The 16,999-nt window shown below is 38.1% G+C and overlaps 1 protein-coding gene across 1 annotated transcript in view; it reads left to right on the top strand.

Moving 5' to 3' along the window:
* LOC109919771 (versican core protein-like) overlaps positions 1-15,917 on the top strand; it is a 44,045-nt gene extending 28,128 nt beyond the window's left edge. Inside the window, exons 6-9 of the mRNA XM_048594993.1 lie at positions 9,774-9,918; positions 11,080-11,262; positions 14,334-14,473; positions 15,518-15,917. Of these exons, the coding sequence (XP_048450950.1) occupies positions 9,774-9,918; positions 11,080-11,262; positions 14,334-14,458 (453 nt within the window). The 3' untranslated portion in view covers positions 14,459-14,473; positions 15,518-15,917. The remainder of the gene's footprint in view (positions 1-9,773; positions 9,919-11,079; positions 11,263-14,333; positions 14,474-15,517) is intronic.
* The last annotated feature ends 1,082 nt before the right edge of the window (positions 15,918-16,999 follow it).

Raw genomic sequence — 16,999 nt, 5'->3', positions numbered from 1 at the left:
ACTGTTACTATCATTAATTAATGGTAGTAGAAAATAACTTAAATACAATTTTACCTAAGTTTTTTTCTTTTTTATTCCCTGAAGACATTGAAATGTATTCACTATTCTTCCAAAATGCACTAAATTGACTGTGAAGCACTGTGAACTTCTTGAGCTCATTGATAGATATAAATTCCATTATCCTCCAATTTCTTACTCATGGCCACTCTTCATGGCTTGTAGAATATTGAAAAAGCCAAAGACATCATGTGGAACTCCTTCTTACCCCAACACCTGCCACCCTACCTTACCTCATGCATATCCTTCTTATTATTCTCCCTTCCTTTCCCCAAGAAATAATTCCTAATATGTGTAAGTCAGGGCGATTAGCACAGCTTACTGACCAGCATCCAATTGTCTCTTCAGCACAATGTCCCTGTGTGCTCCATGGCCATCATTCTTCTTGACCCTTAGTTCCCACAAGTCAGCATCGACAAACCAACAGCCTCACCACATCAATAGATTTGCTCTTGGACCAACTCACAAGTGACTTCAGCTCCACAATGCTTTACTGTGGAAGTCAGTGACACCTGTGACATGCTTGTTCTGCCAGGGCACTTTGTGTGCAGGGACAGACACACACCTTGTGCATCTACACAGGATGCATCTTATCTTGTCTTGCTTTATTAGTGCACACTCACTTTGTGCTCACTTGTAGGCTGCCCATTTGCGCTTACTTCACATTTCATACTGAGCATAGTTGTCGGGGCAGGCGGCTTGTTATGGTGGGGATAACCAATCAATCAATGTCGTTGTGAGCCACTGTGCTATATCAATGTCACACCTACAGTTGGTGACAAAAGGTTACATGGCAATTGCACTGCGTATGCCTCAGGAAAATTGTCATAAGTGAAAGTCTAAAAGAGAGCAGTCTATAGTGAGGTCAAAGGGGATGATAATCAGTCAGGAAATGCCAGCACTGCCAGTCAAGGATCTCATCCAATTCCACTCCAAGGGTGTTGGCCACAATCTGTTAGAGACTTGGTTCAACCAGTGTTTTGGGATCAGCCCAGGGATTGGACCATGGCCAGTTCTGCAGGTCAAGCACAAGCAGTACAGGGATTACAGGTAGATCAGTTAAGATGCTGTGGCGACATCAGTCTGTGAGGTTGCGCCAGATTTTCCTGCATTCTCATTTTTTCTTTCTTTCCGAGGCCTAACTATTGGGTGGGTATCTCTTCTGGGTGCCACTGAGAGCCTGCCTTTTGGCTTAAGCAGCCATTTTTCATACCTGTGCTGTAGTCACCGAATGTGAGATCATAACTGAGCTCACCTCACACAATTTCAACAATGAATAGGAACCTTTCCCAACCCAGCAGCTCAACATGGCACCAAACTGGGATCACATGTAGCTACTTCAACCCATATGGCCCAGCCTTGTCCAACTGTGTACAATTTTTTTATTCTCGTCTGCTCTAAGGACCACTAAAGCAGTTCCTGAAATAGATCAGAATACCCTGTTGAAATGCTGACCATTCTTAACAAATCACACTATTCACTGCTCACCAAACAGTTATAGATGAGACCAAAACAGAAATTGCTGATGAAACTCAGCAGATCTGGAAGCATCTGTGGGGAGAAAGCAGAGTTAACGTTTTGGGTCTGGAGTCTCTCCATCAGAAAACGAGGGGAGTGGTGTTAGTGGGAGGAGAGGTGAGCGGATAATTGGAGATGGAGCCCAGAGAGAGAGAGAGATGAAAGGGGTAAGTGGATGAGAGAAATACTGATTGTAGGCCAGGGCAGAGAGAAGCTGAATAAGTAATAATGAGAGCTGAGAGTAGGAAGGAATGGGTAAGCTGTACTGAAAGCAACCCATGCCATAACAGGAGTAGGAGTTGGAGTGGGTGAAAAACATGGAAGGATTGAAGCTGTATCTAAAGTTATTGAACTCAATGTTGAGTGTCAGAGGCTGCTGGGTCCCCAGGTGGAAAATGAGATGCTGTTCTTGGAACTTGTGCTGAGACGCACTGGAACACTGTAGCAGGCCAGCGACAGAAGCATTAGTGTGGGAACGCAGTGGTGTATTGAAGTGGCAGGCAACTGGAAGGTCAGGGTCATTTTTACAGACAGGACATAGGTGTCCTGCAAAACGGCCACCCAGCCTGCGTTCTTCTTCCCAGTGTAGGGGAGACCGCATTGTGACCAGCGAATACTATAGAACTGATTAAATGAAATGCAAGTAAATTGCTGCTTCACTTGGAAGGGGTGACGAGAGCTTTAGACAGTCAGGAGAGAGGAGGTAAACAGGTAGGTGTTATACATTCTGTAATTGCATGGGCAGGTACTGCGTGGGTGAGGGAAGGTGTTGGGACTGGAGGAGGAGTGGACCAGAGTATCCTGGAGGCAACAGTCCCTGCAGAATGCTGACAATGGAAGGGAATATGTGTCTGCCTGTAATATCCCGCTGGAGGTGATAGAAATGGGGCTTCCAATCATCTGAATGCGGAGGCTGGTACAATGGTAAATAAGAACCGGGGTACGCTGTCATTTTTGCCAGGGGGAGGGGGTGGAGAGAAGAGAAGGGGAGAGGGCAGAAAATGCAGAGATGGGTAGTACAAGGCTTAGGTCTCTCTGCTTCTTCCTGGAAAGGCCTGAACTGCCCCCATCCACAATCACCTCCTCTGCCTGGCCGAGCTCATCCTCACTTTGACAAATTCTCCTTAAACTTTAACTTTAACTTTATGGACCACTTTCAATAATCCCCACATGTGCCTACCTCATTCATCTCTCTCTCTCTGGGTTCTGTCTCTACCTATATACTTCCTGGACTCGGGAATTGTTAACTCTACTTTATCCCCACAGATGTTGCCATACCTGCTGAGTTTCATCAGCAATATCTGTTTTTTGTTTCAGATCTCCAGCATCTACATTAGTTATAGCTTAGAGCCAGGGCTGTGTTAAAACTACACTAGTAAATAAATCACCATAATAAAATCCAAATTTGACTGAAGTGACTTTTACAGGCTAGCAGTAACCTTGACCAGTTTTCACCAGCTAGTGATACCAGCTATCAGCACGTATGAATCCACAGCTTCCCATTTTCATAGGTAATTATCCCTTGCTAAGTTGATCATTAATAGTAAATCTGAAATGACCTAAATGTTGTACACTTTCTGGCCATAGTTTCAGCAATCACAAGGTTCTGCTAAGTAGTTCCACATGATAGAACTGTCAGTAATGTATCAATGAAAAGGATTGTAACTAGCATATAGTAAGGAAACCTCTAAATCACTGCAATAAATTTGTTTACCATTCAGAAATACAGTAAAGTAAAATTAAATAGAACTTCCATGTTGTGAAATTGAGTCACACTACTCACAGCAATTGAGTTTTCTTTGTACAGTTCATCATGTCATGACTGCTCTAAACAGGAGTCAAAGAGTGTACGTCATACCCTGTAAATGGTACATTTTAATATTGAAATTAACCCGTTGATCACCATATATCATGTTCAATAACAATTGCAAGCAGATCTGTGATAAAACAAAAAATTCTGGGGAGGTGGCATCTCCTTCCTTCCACCTTTCACAGTGAACATTGGGATGTTTGTTAGCAAAAGCAAGTGTCCTATATTTTTGTGGTAAGGATGGTACAGTAAATGTAGCCTGGAGAACTCAAGGAGACCAAAAGTTAAGGAAGGTACATGCCTTCCTGTGCCTAACCCATAATGGCCCTGTCTGGAACAAGTTAATTGAGAAACATAAGAATTTGCATGAAAATTAAATCTTGGCCATTCTTTTCAGGTGACAGTCTGCTGTTGTTTCTCTTTTCGTCTTTTTTGATGAGTGAACGGGAGAAGAAGGCTTCAGATTTTACAATGGTTACTGTTAGTATCATCTTGTAACTCAGCAGGAGTTGAATTTACAGCATACGCCTTCAGTTTTCACTTGCACTGATGGATCATCTGAAGTAACCAAGTTATTGTTTGGCAGCCCAACTGAGAGCTCATGCATTCCTCCCAACAGGGACAGTCAAGCTGCAGTAATTGATAGCCTACCACTTAACCTTGCTAACATCTGGCTGGAAAAGAGGCAAGCTGCATTAGCATGGTCTCCAGTGCCTGGTGAATATTACTCACAGTGAAAGATAGGAGGACACAATTAAATTGTGATCGGTTCCTGACGCTAAGCAGAGGAAAAAAAAATGCCCCTTATGAATGCGCATTCCCAATTAAGAACAGGTGTCGAAAGGAGAGATATTTATTGGCATGATTCTCATTATAACAGCAGGAGCCCTCTCTATCACATTTATGCTGTTATACCCTCCTGTCAATTACACCATGCTGTCATTCATAATAATTTAAATTAAACTGCACCATGTAGTTTTCTATTGTTACCGAGATCAGGCTGAAATGTTTAATCACAAAATACACTGGGGAGTTTCCACAAACTTCTTGCCAGTTAAAATTCAGTCTCTTTAGTTTTTTGTATATTACTAAACGGTTACTCACCTTCACTAGAAGGGTAACAGGAGAAATGCCAAATTTCTAGAAGAAAATCATAGGGGCTTCACAGTCCTTGCTGGCAAATTTGAAGTCGGGGTTGAGTAGGAGGTTGAATGAGCGGTTGAATGCAGTACATGGCTTGCCCATTGTGTATGTACTTGACCTAAGCATTTACAGGGGATTGGTGAAAGCCTTCAGTGGTCTGCCACTCTTGAGTCTGTTGAGGTCGTAAATGCCTCATCCCACCCCACCATTGTTATATCCACAGCAAATGGAGGCCCATGCTAAGCACATATTTGGGCAGCTTTCCTTCCAAATGCTTGGTGTTGGTCAGAGGAAGTGGGGTGTTGTAGACAGGGGCTTGCTTTGGGGGTTTCTGTCAGAAGCAGACTATCCTCAAAGTCATGTCCCACTTTAATCCTCCCATCCATGACCTTCCAAGCCCCTCCCATCCAAAGCCTTTGTTTTCTTCCCTGGCACCTCATATCCAGGCCCCACTGATACCCGAGACTTTCTGTCAGTCTGGCCTCCTCCTCTTCTTCAGGAATTGGGTTCTAGTTCCAGCAGTGGCTACTGCTCGATCATGGTAACATTGGGAATACAGAGCTGCTTGCCATCCAACTGAGCAGCAATTCTCTAAAACAGAACCTCCTCTGTACATGAGGGGTGGATGTGTCCCCTAAACTAATCCCTGCCACAAATATTAAATAGCTGTGGGGCAGCTGGTATCAGTGGGGATGCATCCCTCACTGAATTTTCAGATTGTGCAGGAAACCCTTCCCCAGTGGTTTACTTACTCTTCTGTAAAACCGTGCTGCTAAAAGGTGATCATCTATAATCATTTTTATTTTATGCACAAATTAGTATACACATAGTTAAAGAATACTTATGAAACATTCACTGCTGTCTCTTGAAAACTACACAAATTTTATGAAGTTAAGAAAATTTGTGGAAGATAACTGAGAATAGAGGCAGATAGAACTCAATTCTTAATTAGTGACTGAACAATTAGCAATGCGTTAATGAGAGCTACATATGTTGTCATTAGGAGCCCATTTAATATATTTATCTGAAATGAATATATTTTAGCACCACAGAGATTAGGTAAAATCAGTTTTCACTTTATCATTAGGTATGAATCAATTTACTCACAGTATGTACATTACTTACAAGTTTCAGTTGTGTCAAGTTAGTGAAACTAGTTTGCACCAAGTGCTAAAGGAGGAAGGAAACTTGTCAGCCTAGAAATTAGTTTATGCATGAATTGAGACGCAATCTGAGAGCAGCACACTTAGACAGATCAACTACAGCTCGCAGAATTGCGATAGGCAATTATATTGCTACTTTGCAATGATTCAAGAATTTTTTGGTGCACATCAAGAGAAAAGGAGCAGTATAACTTGTGTTTCAGGTCCTAATAAGATTGACTGACATGTAGTGAAGTGTGGGACTCTACATCTCCTGTTCCCATTTAGGCTTCACACTGTGTATCAATTCATTCTGGTGTGAATTGGTGGTCTGAATCCATTCAGTCCATAGAACAGTCTACAGGTTGTTTACACCTCGTACCAAATCATGAGTTGTAAGACAAGCTTTCTCTCAGTCAGTGTTCTTGTAGAAAACCCTTTTGTTTTGGTAGAATAGATTCTGGACCATCAAATGAAATATAGAATCCCTACAGGAAACAGGCCCTTCAGCCCAGCAAGTCCATACCGAACCTCAAAGCATTTCACCCACACCATCCCCTTAATCTACACATCCCTGAACACTGTGGCAATTTAGCATGGCCAATCCACCTCGCCTGAATATCTTTGGATTGTGGGAGGACACCAGAGGAAACCCATGCAGATACGGGGAGAACGTGCAAACTCCACACAGACAGTCGTCCAAGGCTGGAATTGAACCCGGGTCCCTGGTGCCGTGAGGCAGCAGTGCTAACCACTGAGCCACCTTGCCACCCAACATAATAAACCAAATATGCGTATAGAAAAATACATGACATATGCTGGCGTGCTTTTTGAAACATGGTTGTGTTTGCTGTCTGCTTCAAACATAATACTTTTGAACTTTAAGAGGATTTCCCCCTTCTGACCCAAGAGTTGTTACCTAGCAGAAACCCTGAATTAGTAACAAGCAGCTACCTCTCAGTTCAGACGAGCAGGCGTATTACTGAAAAAAGAAACTTTAATGGAAAATGGCATTAATATTTAAGCATTTTATAATACATTTCACTAGCTATCAAGATAAAATCACCATTGTCCAATTGGAGCACAGGGCTCCTTCCCTGTTAGAGAGAGAGAGAGAGAGAGAATTGGTGATGATTTAATCTAAGGGTCACCATATGTCAGGTGAAAGGAGAGGTTGGGAAGGCAAGTCCTTCTTGGTAACCTCAGCTGGTGTGGGAATTGAACTTATGCTATTGGTATTACTCTGTATGACATGCTGGCTGTCTGGCTAACTGAGTCATAACATTGCAAATGATCAGATAAAAGTACAATAAAATGTAAAATAATTCTTATATAAAACCCATAATTATGAAGTTACCGTTACTAGAAAATCCTTAAATTTTTATCTAGGTATATAATTCCAACTAAAACTAAGCAGCTTGGTTAGAATAGCCCTTTAATAAGTTGCCTTATCTGATTTGGCCGAATTTTAACAAGGCGCTGAAGTCTGATACAATGTCCTGGCACTTACTACAGTCTAGTAACGGCCACGAAAAGCAGCACTGCCAAGACAGTTTAGAATCCATGGTTTAAAATATTACTCTGAAATCTCAATGCTGTTAGAAACATTGACCTCATTTTAAAGTTGCATCTGCACACAAATACATTTTAATTATTTCCTGCAAGTTTATTAAGTAAAGAGCTGGTGCAAATTAGTAAAATACTATAATTGAAAAAGACCATTTAATATTATAGTTTAGAACTTCAACAACTTATGTGCAATCTTTAATCTAAGAATTGTCCTAAGGTGTTTCATTGGAAGCAAAATCTTACACAGAAATCAAGTTGGGATGTGGTCGAAGCCATGTTTGTAAAACGCAATGTGCTGGAAAGACATTAATAATGCGATTGTTCAAGTTAAAGGCAGCTGGGTTTAGAAAGGAGTTTTGATGCAGGAATGTAATGTCTGATGACTTAACATTGGTTATATAGAGGAAGGTAGGGGATTTTGTAATCTAAATTACACAGAAAAGTATGAAGTGTATTAGAGGATATTGCAGAAACAAGGTTGATTGAAGCTGGAATGCTTGATAGAGAATAATTAATTTGAATTTAAAATGATGGGGAATGGTTGAGATTTGTGAGAATTTTGTTTATGTAAACAATATTGTTTTGTATAAATTTTATTTTTAAACTGGTAATTTACGATTGAGTGCAAGACTCTTGTAACATTAATGTTAATGTCTTGCCAATTACATTATTAAGGTTTGTGAATGTCACTGTTAAGGTTAAGAGAAACGGGTGGCAGATATTAATTTTTGTGAACACTTATACGTAAAAGACTACTGGCATGGATGAGAGGCGTAAAACTGAGCAAGTCAATAAATACTCTCCCCAAAGAAGGGCAATATGTCTTGTTTTCTTTCTCACCAATGCTACTGGATTCTATAAACAATTGAAATTGAAATTGAAATTCATAGGTTGAGGACTGAACCAAAAAAAAATGAAGACAGACTTTATTCAAGATTTTTTTAAAAATACTAAAATACTCGAAATCTTAAATTAGGTTGTGAGCAAAATGTTAACTTACTTTTCTCTTTATGTGCTGACTGATGGCCTGAGAATTTCCAGCAGCTTCTAATTTAAAAATGTATTTCTTTTTTCTATCTTAAATGCATTAAGTTGACACTAGGGTGTAAACTAGTACAACTATTTTGTTGTCTTTTCAGTTACATGTGATGCTCAATTAGCCTGGTCCAATTGGTTAATTTACTGATATTTTATGATATATACTTTTGTACTGTAAAGTAAATCATTCTTAAAGATATCAGCCTCTTTGGGGTGAGACTAGAACTTAGATTTTGCTGCAAAAGTGTGGGAGCTGAGATATTAAATTGAGAATAGTTATTCACGACACGTTAAGCATGTTTAGTGACCACAAAATCAGGAGAATGGATGTGTTTGTTGATGCAAGTAGAGGAATAGACTACCAGCCCAATTGCAAATGTGGTGAATTGTTACCTCTTGGCACACTCATGCCTTGAGTATTATTATTGCATTGTTCCAGGCAAAGACAATTCCATTAACCAATAACTAAAAAGATGTAATTGTTCAATGTCATTTTGAAGTTGTCCAAGTAAAATGTTATTTTCAGAGTTTCATTAATTTAGTAAAATAAATTCCAGTTTGATTTTTAAAAGGAAGAGCCTATGTATATTGAGAAACACAAAGAGTTGATTCCAGACAATGGCAGACATCCATTGAAATCAAACAAAAGCATTCCAAGAAAATGTGATCACTTGGTTTAGGACAGAGGGCAATTAGAAAGTGAATCATATGCTACAAGATATGAGATAGGCAGTAAATCTTATTTCACAGGATATGAGTCAGGCCCTTTTTTTATAGCAGAAAAACATAAAACACCAGTCTCTGTGTCCTCAAAACAGGGCCACTGCAATGTTAAAGCACAAAAGCATTGTGGCAGGCATGTTCTGATTGTCTTGAACACAAGATCAGGTAGCCATCAGGCACTGAATCTAGAATGTTATCGTTTAGTAAATCTTTTATTATTCAAAGCTCAATTCTCAATGAAATTACACTACCTTTTATAACAAAATATTATTATTTTGGCATCTGCCTTGACTATATATCGTTAATCTCTACATTGAGTGTGACAGTTCATTATAATTGGTATAAATTGCATTAATATTTGGCATGACTATGGGGCCAGTATCAACATCACAGCAATTAGAGCTCAGATGAAAATGTTTAATTTTATTTTTGGGCTTTGAAGCTCATTTACTTCTGTACTACGCTATGTTACCACGCTAAGTCAGTTCTCAAAAGCTGTTGCACAGTTATTATAATCCTATGATGGTTATTGTTACTGATAAACCAGATGATTCCATTCAAAGTCTTTATCTTGTCATATAAAATATAGAAGGCACTGGAGAAACACGGCAATCTGTGGAGACACAAACAAGTCTGATTTTTCTTCTTTGAAATTGAAGTTGCTGCCAGACTTGTTGAATTTCTCCAGTACTTCCTGTTCTTTTTTTTTATTTTGGATCTCCAGCATCTGTAGTACTTAGCTTTTATCTTTGTCATTTTTGTTTCTCACATAGCAATACGAAAACTGGCGCCCAAACCAGCCCGACAGTTTCTTTTCTACTGGAGAGGACTGTGTTGTTATGATCTGGCATGAAGATGGCCAGTGGAATGATGTTCCATGTAACTACCACCTAACCTACACTTGTAAAAAAGGCACAGGTGAGATCTGGCATATGCTTGTCTCTACCCCTTCTTCTCATACCTGACCTTGAACATATCTTCAAAACCCTACCCATGGATGAAAACATAAAACAGCAATAAATAGTAAAGAGGTTTATGAAGACACTTCTTGGTTCATATAATGGAAGCATATACCAATAATCTGCATACCCCAAACCTGTGACTCTTTATTCACACATTTTAATGGGTGGAAAGTCATAGGCTAAGAGGGCACATAACATTCTGCTGTATGGATATGTCCCTAGAATGCAAAAGTGGAAAACACCTTGATATTTTGCTTATTATGTCAAAATATTTTTCACTCGCCCTCCACAGAAAAGGATCTTCAGAGGTATTCATTCAATACAAAACGGATCTTTGCAATATTATAGTGCTTCAATTAGTTATTTATTTTCTGCACGTTCCACCTCAGCAGAGTGTTGACAGGTTTTTCACCCTAGAGGGCATTATAACTAAGCTCGTGCTGACATCATTTGACATTTATAGACACTTTGCAGTTGTGATGACTAGATAATGGACAAGAGTACAGACTGATATGTGTTTTGGTTCTTTTATTGGTTTTGCTCTAATAATTTTGGCCTGTGTGTTTCAGAGTGCATTCATTGCAAAACATTAGGTCCTTAAATCTTAACGAGTGTTTACACATGCTCTGATTTTCATTTAAAATATCATAGTGTACCAGAGATACCATAGACTTTCTTTTTACAATTACTTTAGCTGCTGTTCAAAGCCTTTGTCCCCACAACCTTAAAATGAGCAAAATGGTACTTTGTTCTTCCTTGGTTTGAACTTCAGCCAAACAGTTGCATTAATAGAAGAAAGATTTTATCAATTACTAAAGATTTTTACATTAGATGCTAAGCCCTTGCTTTATAGAAAATGATAAGTGATTTGCAACTTTGTACCAAAGTTTTCTTTTAAACCCCTGTATATTGGTTTCTTAGCTGTTATCTCATGAGTGTGTAGAAGTTGTTTTGTGTTTCCTAATTTCCTTTTGTGATTCCGCTCAGCCTATGATATAAAGTGGTTGCCATTACTTTGTATGTTCAGGAGCAAATTTCCTTCCATGTATTTACATGGTTATGTATTTACATAAGTTATCATTATTGATACAGAAGATATTCCTTCTTTTAAATTTAGTTGCCTGCGGTCAACCTCCTGTTGTGAAGAATGCCAGGATGTTTGGGAAATTGAAACCTCGATATGAAATAAATTCGATGATCAGGTACCACTGCAGTGCAGGCTTTATCCAACGCCACTTTCCAGTCATTAAATGTCGAACCAATGGATACTGGGATAAACCAAAAGTCGCCTGCATAACACGTAAGTTTCATAGATATTTTATGAGATCGGAAGAGAGGAAAATAGAAAATAAAAGGTAGAAAACCTTTTTTTTTGATGTTTAAAATATTATTACTGCCAAAACTGGGGGAGTGCATGATTATTATAGTCCCACCAGTACATGACTCACAAGATAAGACAAAAATATTTTATTCAGGTTGCAAGATTACCAATTAAATGTCGTAACTATATTAGTTTTAAATAAGAAGATCAAACAAGTTATAAATGCATTATTGGTTTATTATCAAAATAAAATTCATTTAATAAAGTTGCACTAATTGGTTAAAATACACAGGCAGTTAGAGAGAAATAAAAATTTTACTCCTGTAAGTTTTCGCAAGTAACACATTCTGGGCAAATGAGAACTGTTACAGTGCAGAAGGAGGTCCTTCAGCCCATTGTGTCTGCACTGGCTTCTTTGATCATTTAAAAGTAAATGCTAATCTCCTGCCTTCAAAAATCGCTATTTAAATAAAAATCTAATGCTCTTTTGGGAATGCCTTATTGAACCTGCCTGTACCACACTTCCACACCCAAATTATCAACATGACAAAAAGATTTGTTGCACCTTGCGTTTGATGTTTAGCAAAACACTTTAAAACTTCACTCTGATTCTTCTTTCACTTGTGGGAACATTTTCTCCCTTTCTGCTCCGTCCAGATCTCTCATAGTTTTGCAAACATACATTAAATCTCCGCTTAGCATTCTCCTTTCCAAGGAAAGTGTTCAAATCACTCCAATTTTTCCTTATAACTGACATTTCTTGTCCCTGGAACCATTCTCATTAAACTTCTTCAGCACTCTATCCAATACATTACCATCCTTCTTATAGTATGATGTCCATGACAGTACACAGTATTCCAGCTGAGTTTTCACCAGGGTCTGAAATAAGTTCATCATAAACACCCTGCTCTTGTATTCTATACCCCTGTTAAATCCTTTAGTGTAGACCCAGTATTTTATACCCTCTATGTTTTTGTATTGTGTACAAAGAACATAGATGCAAAAGGATAAAGTATAGGATATTCTGTAGGGTATTACTGTGATGTTCTGGCATGTGTGATGAGGTCAATAATCAAGCACTGTTGTCTCTGAAGTTGCAGACTTGGTGCAGACACAGCTTGCTCAGAAAATACTACCTTAAGTATTCTTTCAATCTCTTCTTCAAAAGAAAAGATAGGTTTTAACCTGAACTGATGTTAGAGTTTTTCCTTTCAGAAATGAGAGAGATCAGCTGGGCAGCTTGTTCATAGGAAGTTTGCCTCCAATCACCTGATTCTCAGCAGGCTTTCCTCTAATTGAGTTAGATAAGTGAGAACCTCTTCAAGCCAATCACTGCTCAATAAAACAGCCACAGCATGATCTAAAGCAAGTAGTTATCACCACTCGTGCAATTTCTAGGAAGAACGTTAGATTTCCTTCCCTGAAGGACTTTGGTGAACCAGTTTTTCACAATAATCAAAAATAGATTCAGCATCATCATAACTGACCTAGCTTTATATTCTAGATTTGTAAATTGAATTTAAATTGTAGCATTTGTCAAAGTGCAATTTGAACCCTTGTTTCCAGAGCCTGTACATTGTTAGTCCAGTGACATTTACCTTTCCCATGGCTTTTGCATAACTTGTGGTTAAATAATCTTACTCCAATGTTCTTCGTATTTCAGAAACATCGAGCAAGCAGTTCCCAAACTAGCTGAGTACATAACTATCAGCCCATGTCTTCATCTGGCCTTTCCCACCATTAATTGACATTTAAGAGCCTTAATTGCTAGCAAGTTGAGAAAGTTGCCAAATGGACCTGCCTGCCCAATACTTAATTGTAGCAGTGACAAGAAAGTATAAGTTTCTCTTCATTGCAGAGTCACTCAATTTATTTCCTTATCATGCCACTTCCAGAGAAGGGAAACTGCACCCGTAGTTTTGATTATTTATGTATTTGCAACAGGATTGTAACTTGCTTAAGCAAATGTTGATCTTATTATTTTCACGTAATTTTCTTGTGTTGTTGTGGATTTCATCAAGTTACACCTGCTGCCTTCCCTAGACAGTTTATATGCTATTTCATGTACAAAATTCAGTATAAAATACAACATTACTGTCACTGCCAGGATCATACTATGCAGCTCCTTTATCATTTATTCTTGGAAAGTTAACTTCAGTAACATCATAGCTAGAAGTTAGTTTGGGCTTTTACATTTTACTGACTCTAATTCCTAAATAAGGTTCATCTTTCTTCCAGGCCATAATCTGAACAATTTTATTGTACATCTGTAAGTTTGAAGCTAAAGAACAGGTTGATCACATTCCTATTCATTCTCTCAGAATGCACTACATTATTACTTAGTCCTGTTGTTGGGAATGTAAACAAGACAGTTTGAATTCTCAGCATTGCAGCAAAACATAACTAATAGGTGTGGCCAAAATATTTTGTTGGGAGTGACCTATTAAGACTGACTATTTTAGACATTCATTTTACTTGTAAATAAATCCAGATTCAACAAAAAAATAACTACTTTTTAAATTTGTGTAATTTGATTTTCCTGCCAGTTGAATGATGCTTGAGGAGAGGTGGCTTAAAATGTCCTGTAGGAAAGCTGCAGTCCTATCTTCTTAGGAAGGCACCTGCTCATGGTGGGATGTGGTTCCATGGCGATCAACCATCAATGGCATCCTGCCATTATAAGGATGTGTAGCAGTTAAGTTTACTTCTGACTGAGTCCAATATCCATGGTCCCACATTTCCTAGTAGGAGTCACTCACTAAAGATTAGAATTGGAAATTTGACTGATTTATCTTCTCCCATGCTTAGAAAGACTGAACCAGGTGCAGCATCTTTACTTTATCATAGACTCATTGCCCAGCTAAGGACACATGCAGGATTTAGTCTGTGTGTCTCAGTACCACAGCAGATGGTGTGTTTCACTTTCTAAAGCATTGGCTGACTTTTGATGATTTTAACCCTCATAGATAAAGTGCATTCAGATATTTTCTTCATTTGATTATTTTTTGTGAAGTCTGTTAATTCTCTGTTTTCTTCCTTGCTCCTGATAGCTTCAACATATCAGCGAAACTCCCGAAGGTATATTCACGGATTATACCGGAAAGGAATGAAAAGTTCTCAAGAACCTATCCGGCATCATCATCGCTGGATCAGGAAATTCCATTCAGGGCACTGACTGCACCACTGAATGGTGGGAAACTGTTCCTTGCAATTCGAGCCACATCTGATCCAAACAGTGCCATTAGTAACACATTGGGATGGGGAATATTTCTTAAAAGACAAAGCACATCGGGAAAGATCAAACAGCAGTGTCTTCAAAAATGTGATAATTAAAATAATTGTAAATCATTCATTTCATGATGATTTGAATAGGTTAAATTGAATAGAAGCTGAGGCCCTGTTGTTTGTTCATAGTTCATTGTAATTTCATAATTTTAACATTCAGCATTTTACAGTTCAGCAATTCTCATGTTTTATAAATATTGGACAACATCTTTTATTTATGCGTGCATATACTGCACATCTGTTTGCAGGATTATTTTAACAATATAAAATATTTTAGAGCATTTTTGCACCTTTTCATGTCATTAGTTTTCTGTTTATTACATGTGGAAATAGTTACATTTTTCAGCAGTTTCTGCAAACCAATCATAAATTACCATTTCACTTTACTGGGCTAATTTTGACATATATTTTATAAATTCATTTCATTATTTATTACACTTATTTGAGACATAGGTTAAGTCACCACAGTCCCAGAGAACTGCACTGTCATTAGAGAGAGACAACTTGTAGTGGATTAACCTGAGGATCACCACACAAAGGGGCAAGGTTGCGAAGGGTCGGGGAGCGTACCTTCACGGTAACCTCAGTCAGTGTGGAAACTGAACCCATGCTGTTGGCCTTACTATACATTGCAAACTAGCCATCCAGCCAACTGAGTTAACTGACCCACAGCTTGATATATATGAGAAAATGATTAGCTGTGGTTTCAGTGACCCCTAGTGGCTATTTCAACTTACTTTCTTGCCACATTTTACGTTGCTTCAAGTAGTCATGTTAAGTGAAGTGAAGGCGTTAACATGCTGCTTTCTAGTAATCTAGTGGTTGCACAAGCGTCATTTTGATTGCTGCTCCAAATATACTAGGCTGATCACTATAATAAGCAGTTTTAGGTGAGCAGAAAGTAGAGGCAGTTATGGTGCATTAATGTGAGTGAAACCTGTTTTTGCAGAACCTGGATGATTAATTGTCTGATTCCAAAACATTGAACATCCTCTTCCTCAATCAATCTCTCACTTCTACAGCTACAAGATTCCTGTGTATTGTATTTCTAAGGATGCAAGGTGGGATCAAGCCCAGAGACTGCATTGTGAAGCTGCTCTTTAACTCACCTGGATACAAGCAATCAGAATAGCAAGTGCAAAAGGACGCTACATGACCTTTCCGAAAACCGTTTGGTTCTTTCTGAGGTCACAAGTGCTAATATATTAACTTTCTCAGATATGGCAGCTTTTGCAACCCTCACTAACCATACTACAATATGGAGCTGCCTTTTTCTAAGGGTGAATATAAACCTACCTTTTTTTTTTGTAAAAAAAAACAAAAAAATAAATTAATTTTTGTATATATAACCATCTTAGTGCATTTTTTAAATGAATGTTTATGTCTGAATGTGGCAGCTGTATAGCATATGTTGGTCATCACGTATGGCAATTTAGTTTAATTCTTGGGATTTTATTTACTTTGAAAGGATGGGATTGAGAAGAAATGAACTATATATTTTTGTAACATTTCTGCTGTTAACCTTTGGGAATCTCTATAAAGCACCACCAGCTTTTATAATTTGCACTGTGGGAAAAGATCTAAGTACATCATTTTGATTCAGATTTCAATGCAATATGTTTTATATTCTCGAGGTCTAATTTTCATTCGTATCTCTGGATATGGGTGCAAAGATGGCACAGAAACCACTTACAAATTATACTGAGAGGAACCAAATCCCATTGATTTAAATCATGGAGAGATTACGGCAGAAAGAAAGAATTGAATGACCTGTAAGTCCAATGGTTAACATGTGGTAAGAACAAAGACCTCTTCTGAAAATGAAATTTAATCTGGTCAGCAGTAAATTTTTAATTGCAGTAAATTAATTTCTGAATAGAAAATATGCTGGTTGCCTCACCCATTTCTGTTTACTCTTTTTATAAACAGCAACAAAAATCACTCTGTACATTTTTTTGCTTTATATTTCTTTACAATGCACACAGAACAATGCTGTATTTATATTTTAACTTGTATAGTGTATAATGTGAACGTTTGGGATTTTGTGAATGAAATACTGAAAACCTTTTTGTTACTTTTTTTTATTTGCTGTGGTTCACCAAAGAAACCAAAACAAATTTTGATCATGTTGTTTCTATTTCCATGCATTAGTCCTACTGATAGAACTGACTTGAAGAGCATTATTAAAAAAAATTGAAGCCTTTGGCTATATTGCAATGTTGGGTGCAGTGGCGATCAGTTATTTTTGTGTATATTAATGCCCTAATTTACATGATTGCCAATGCTCTTGGATTGTCCTGAAGTCTGCAGGAATTGAATATTAATCTGTAAGACATTTTTGTGAGCAACCTGGGAAAAAAAAATAATAGAGAGCTTAAAAATATGGATGTTGTCTTCACTTTCTTTGGACACTTCCACTGATTAGTTATAA

The sequence above is a fragment of the Rhincodon typus genome, chromosome 3 (assembly GCF_021869965.1).
Source record: "Rhincodon typus isolate 14 chromosome 3, sRhiTyp1.1, whole genome shotgun sequence".
Taxonomy (NCBI): domain Eukaryota; kingdom Metazoa; phylum Chordata; class Chondrichthyes; order Orectolobiformes; family Rhincodontidae; genus Rhincodon; species Rhincodon typus.
This window is presented reverse-complemented; position numbering and strand designations above follow the sequence as displayed.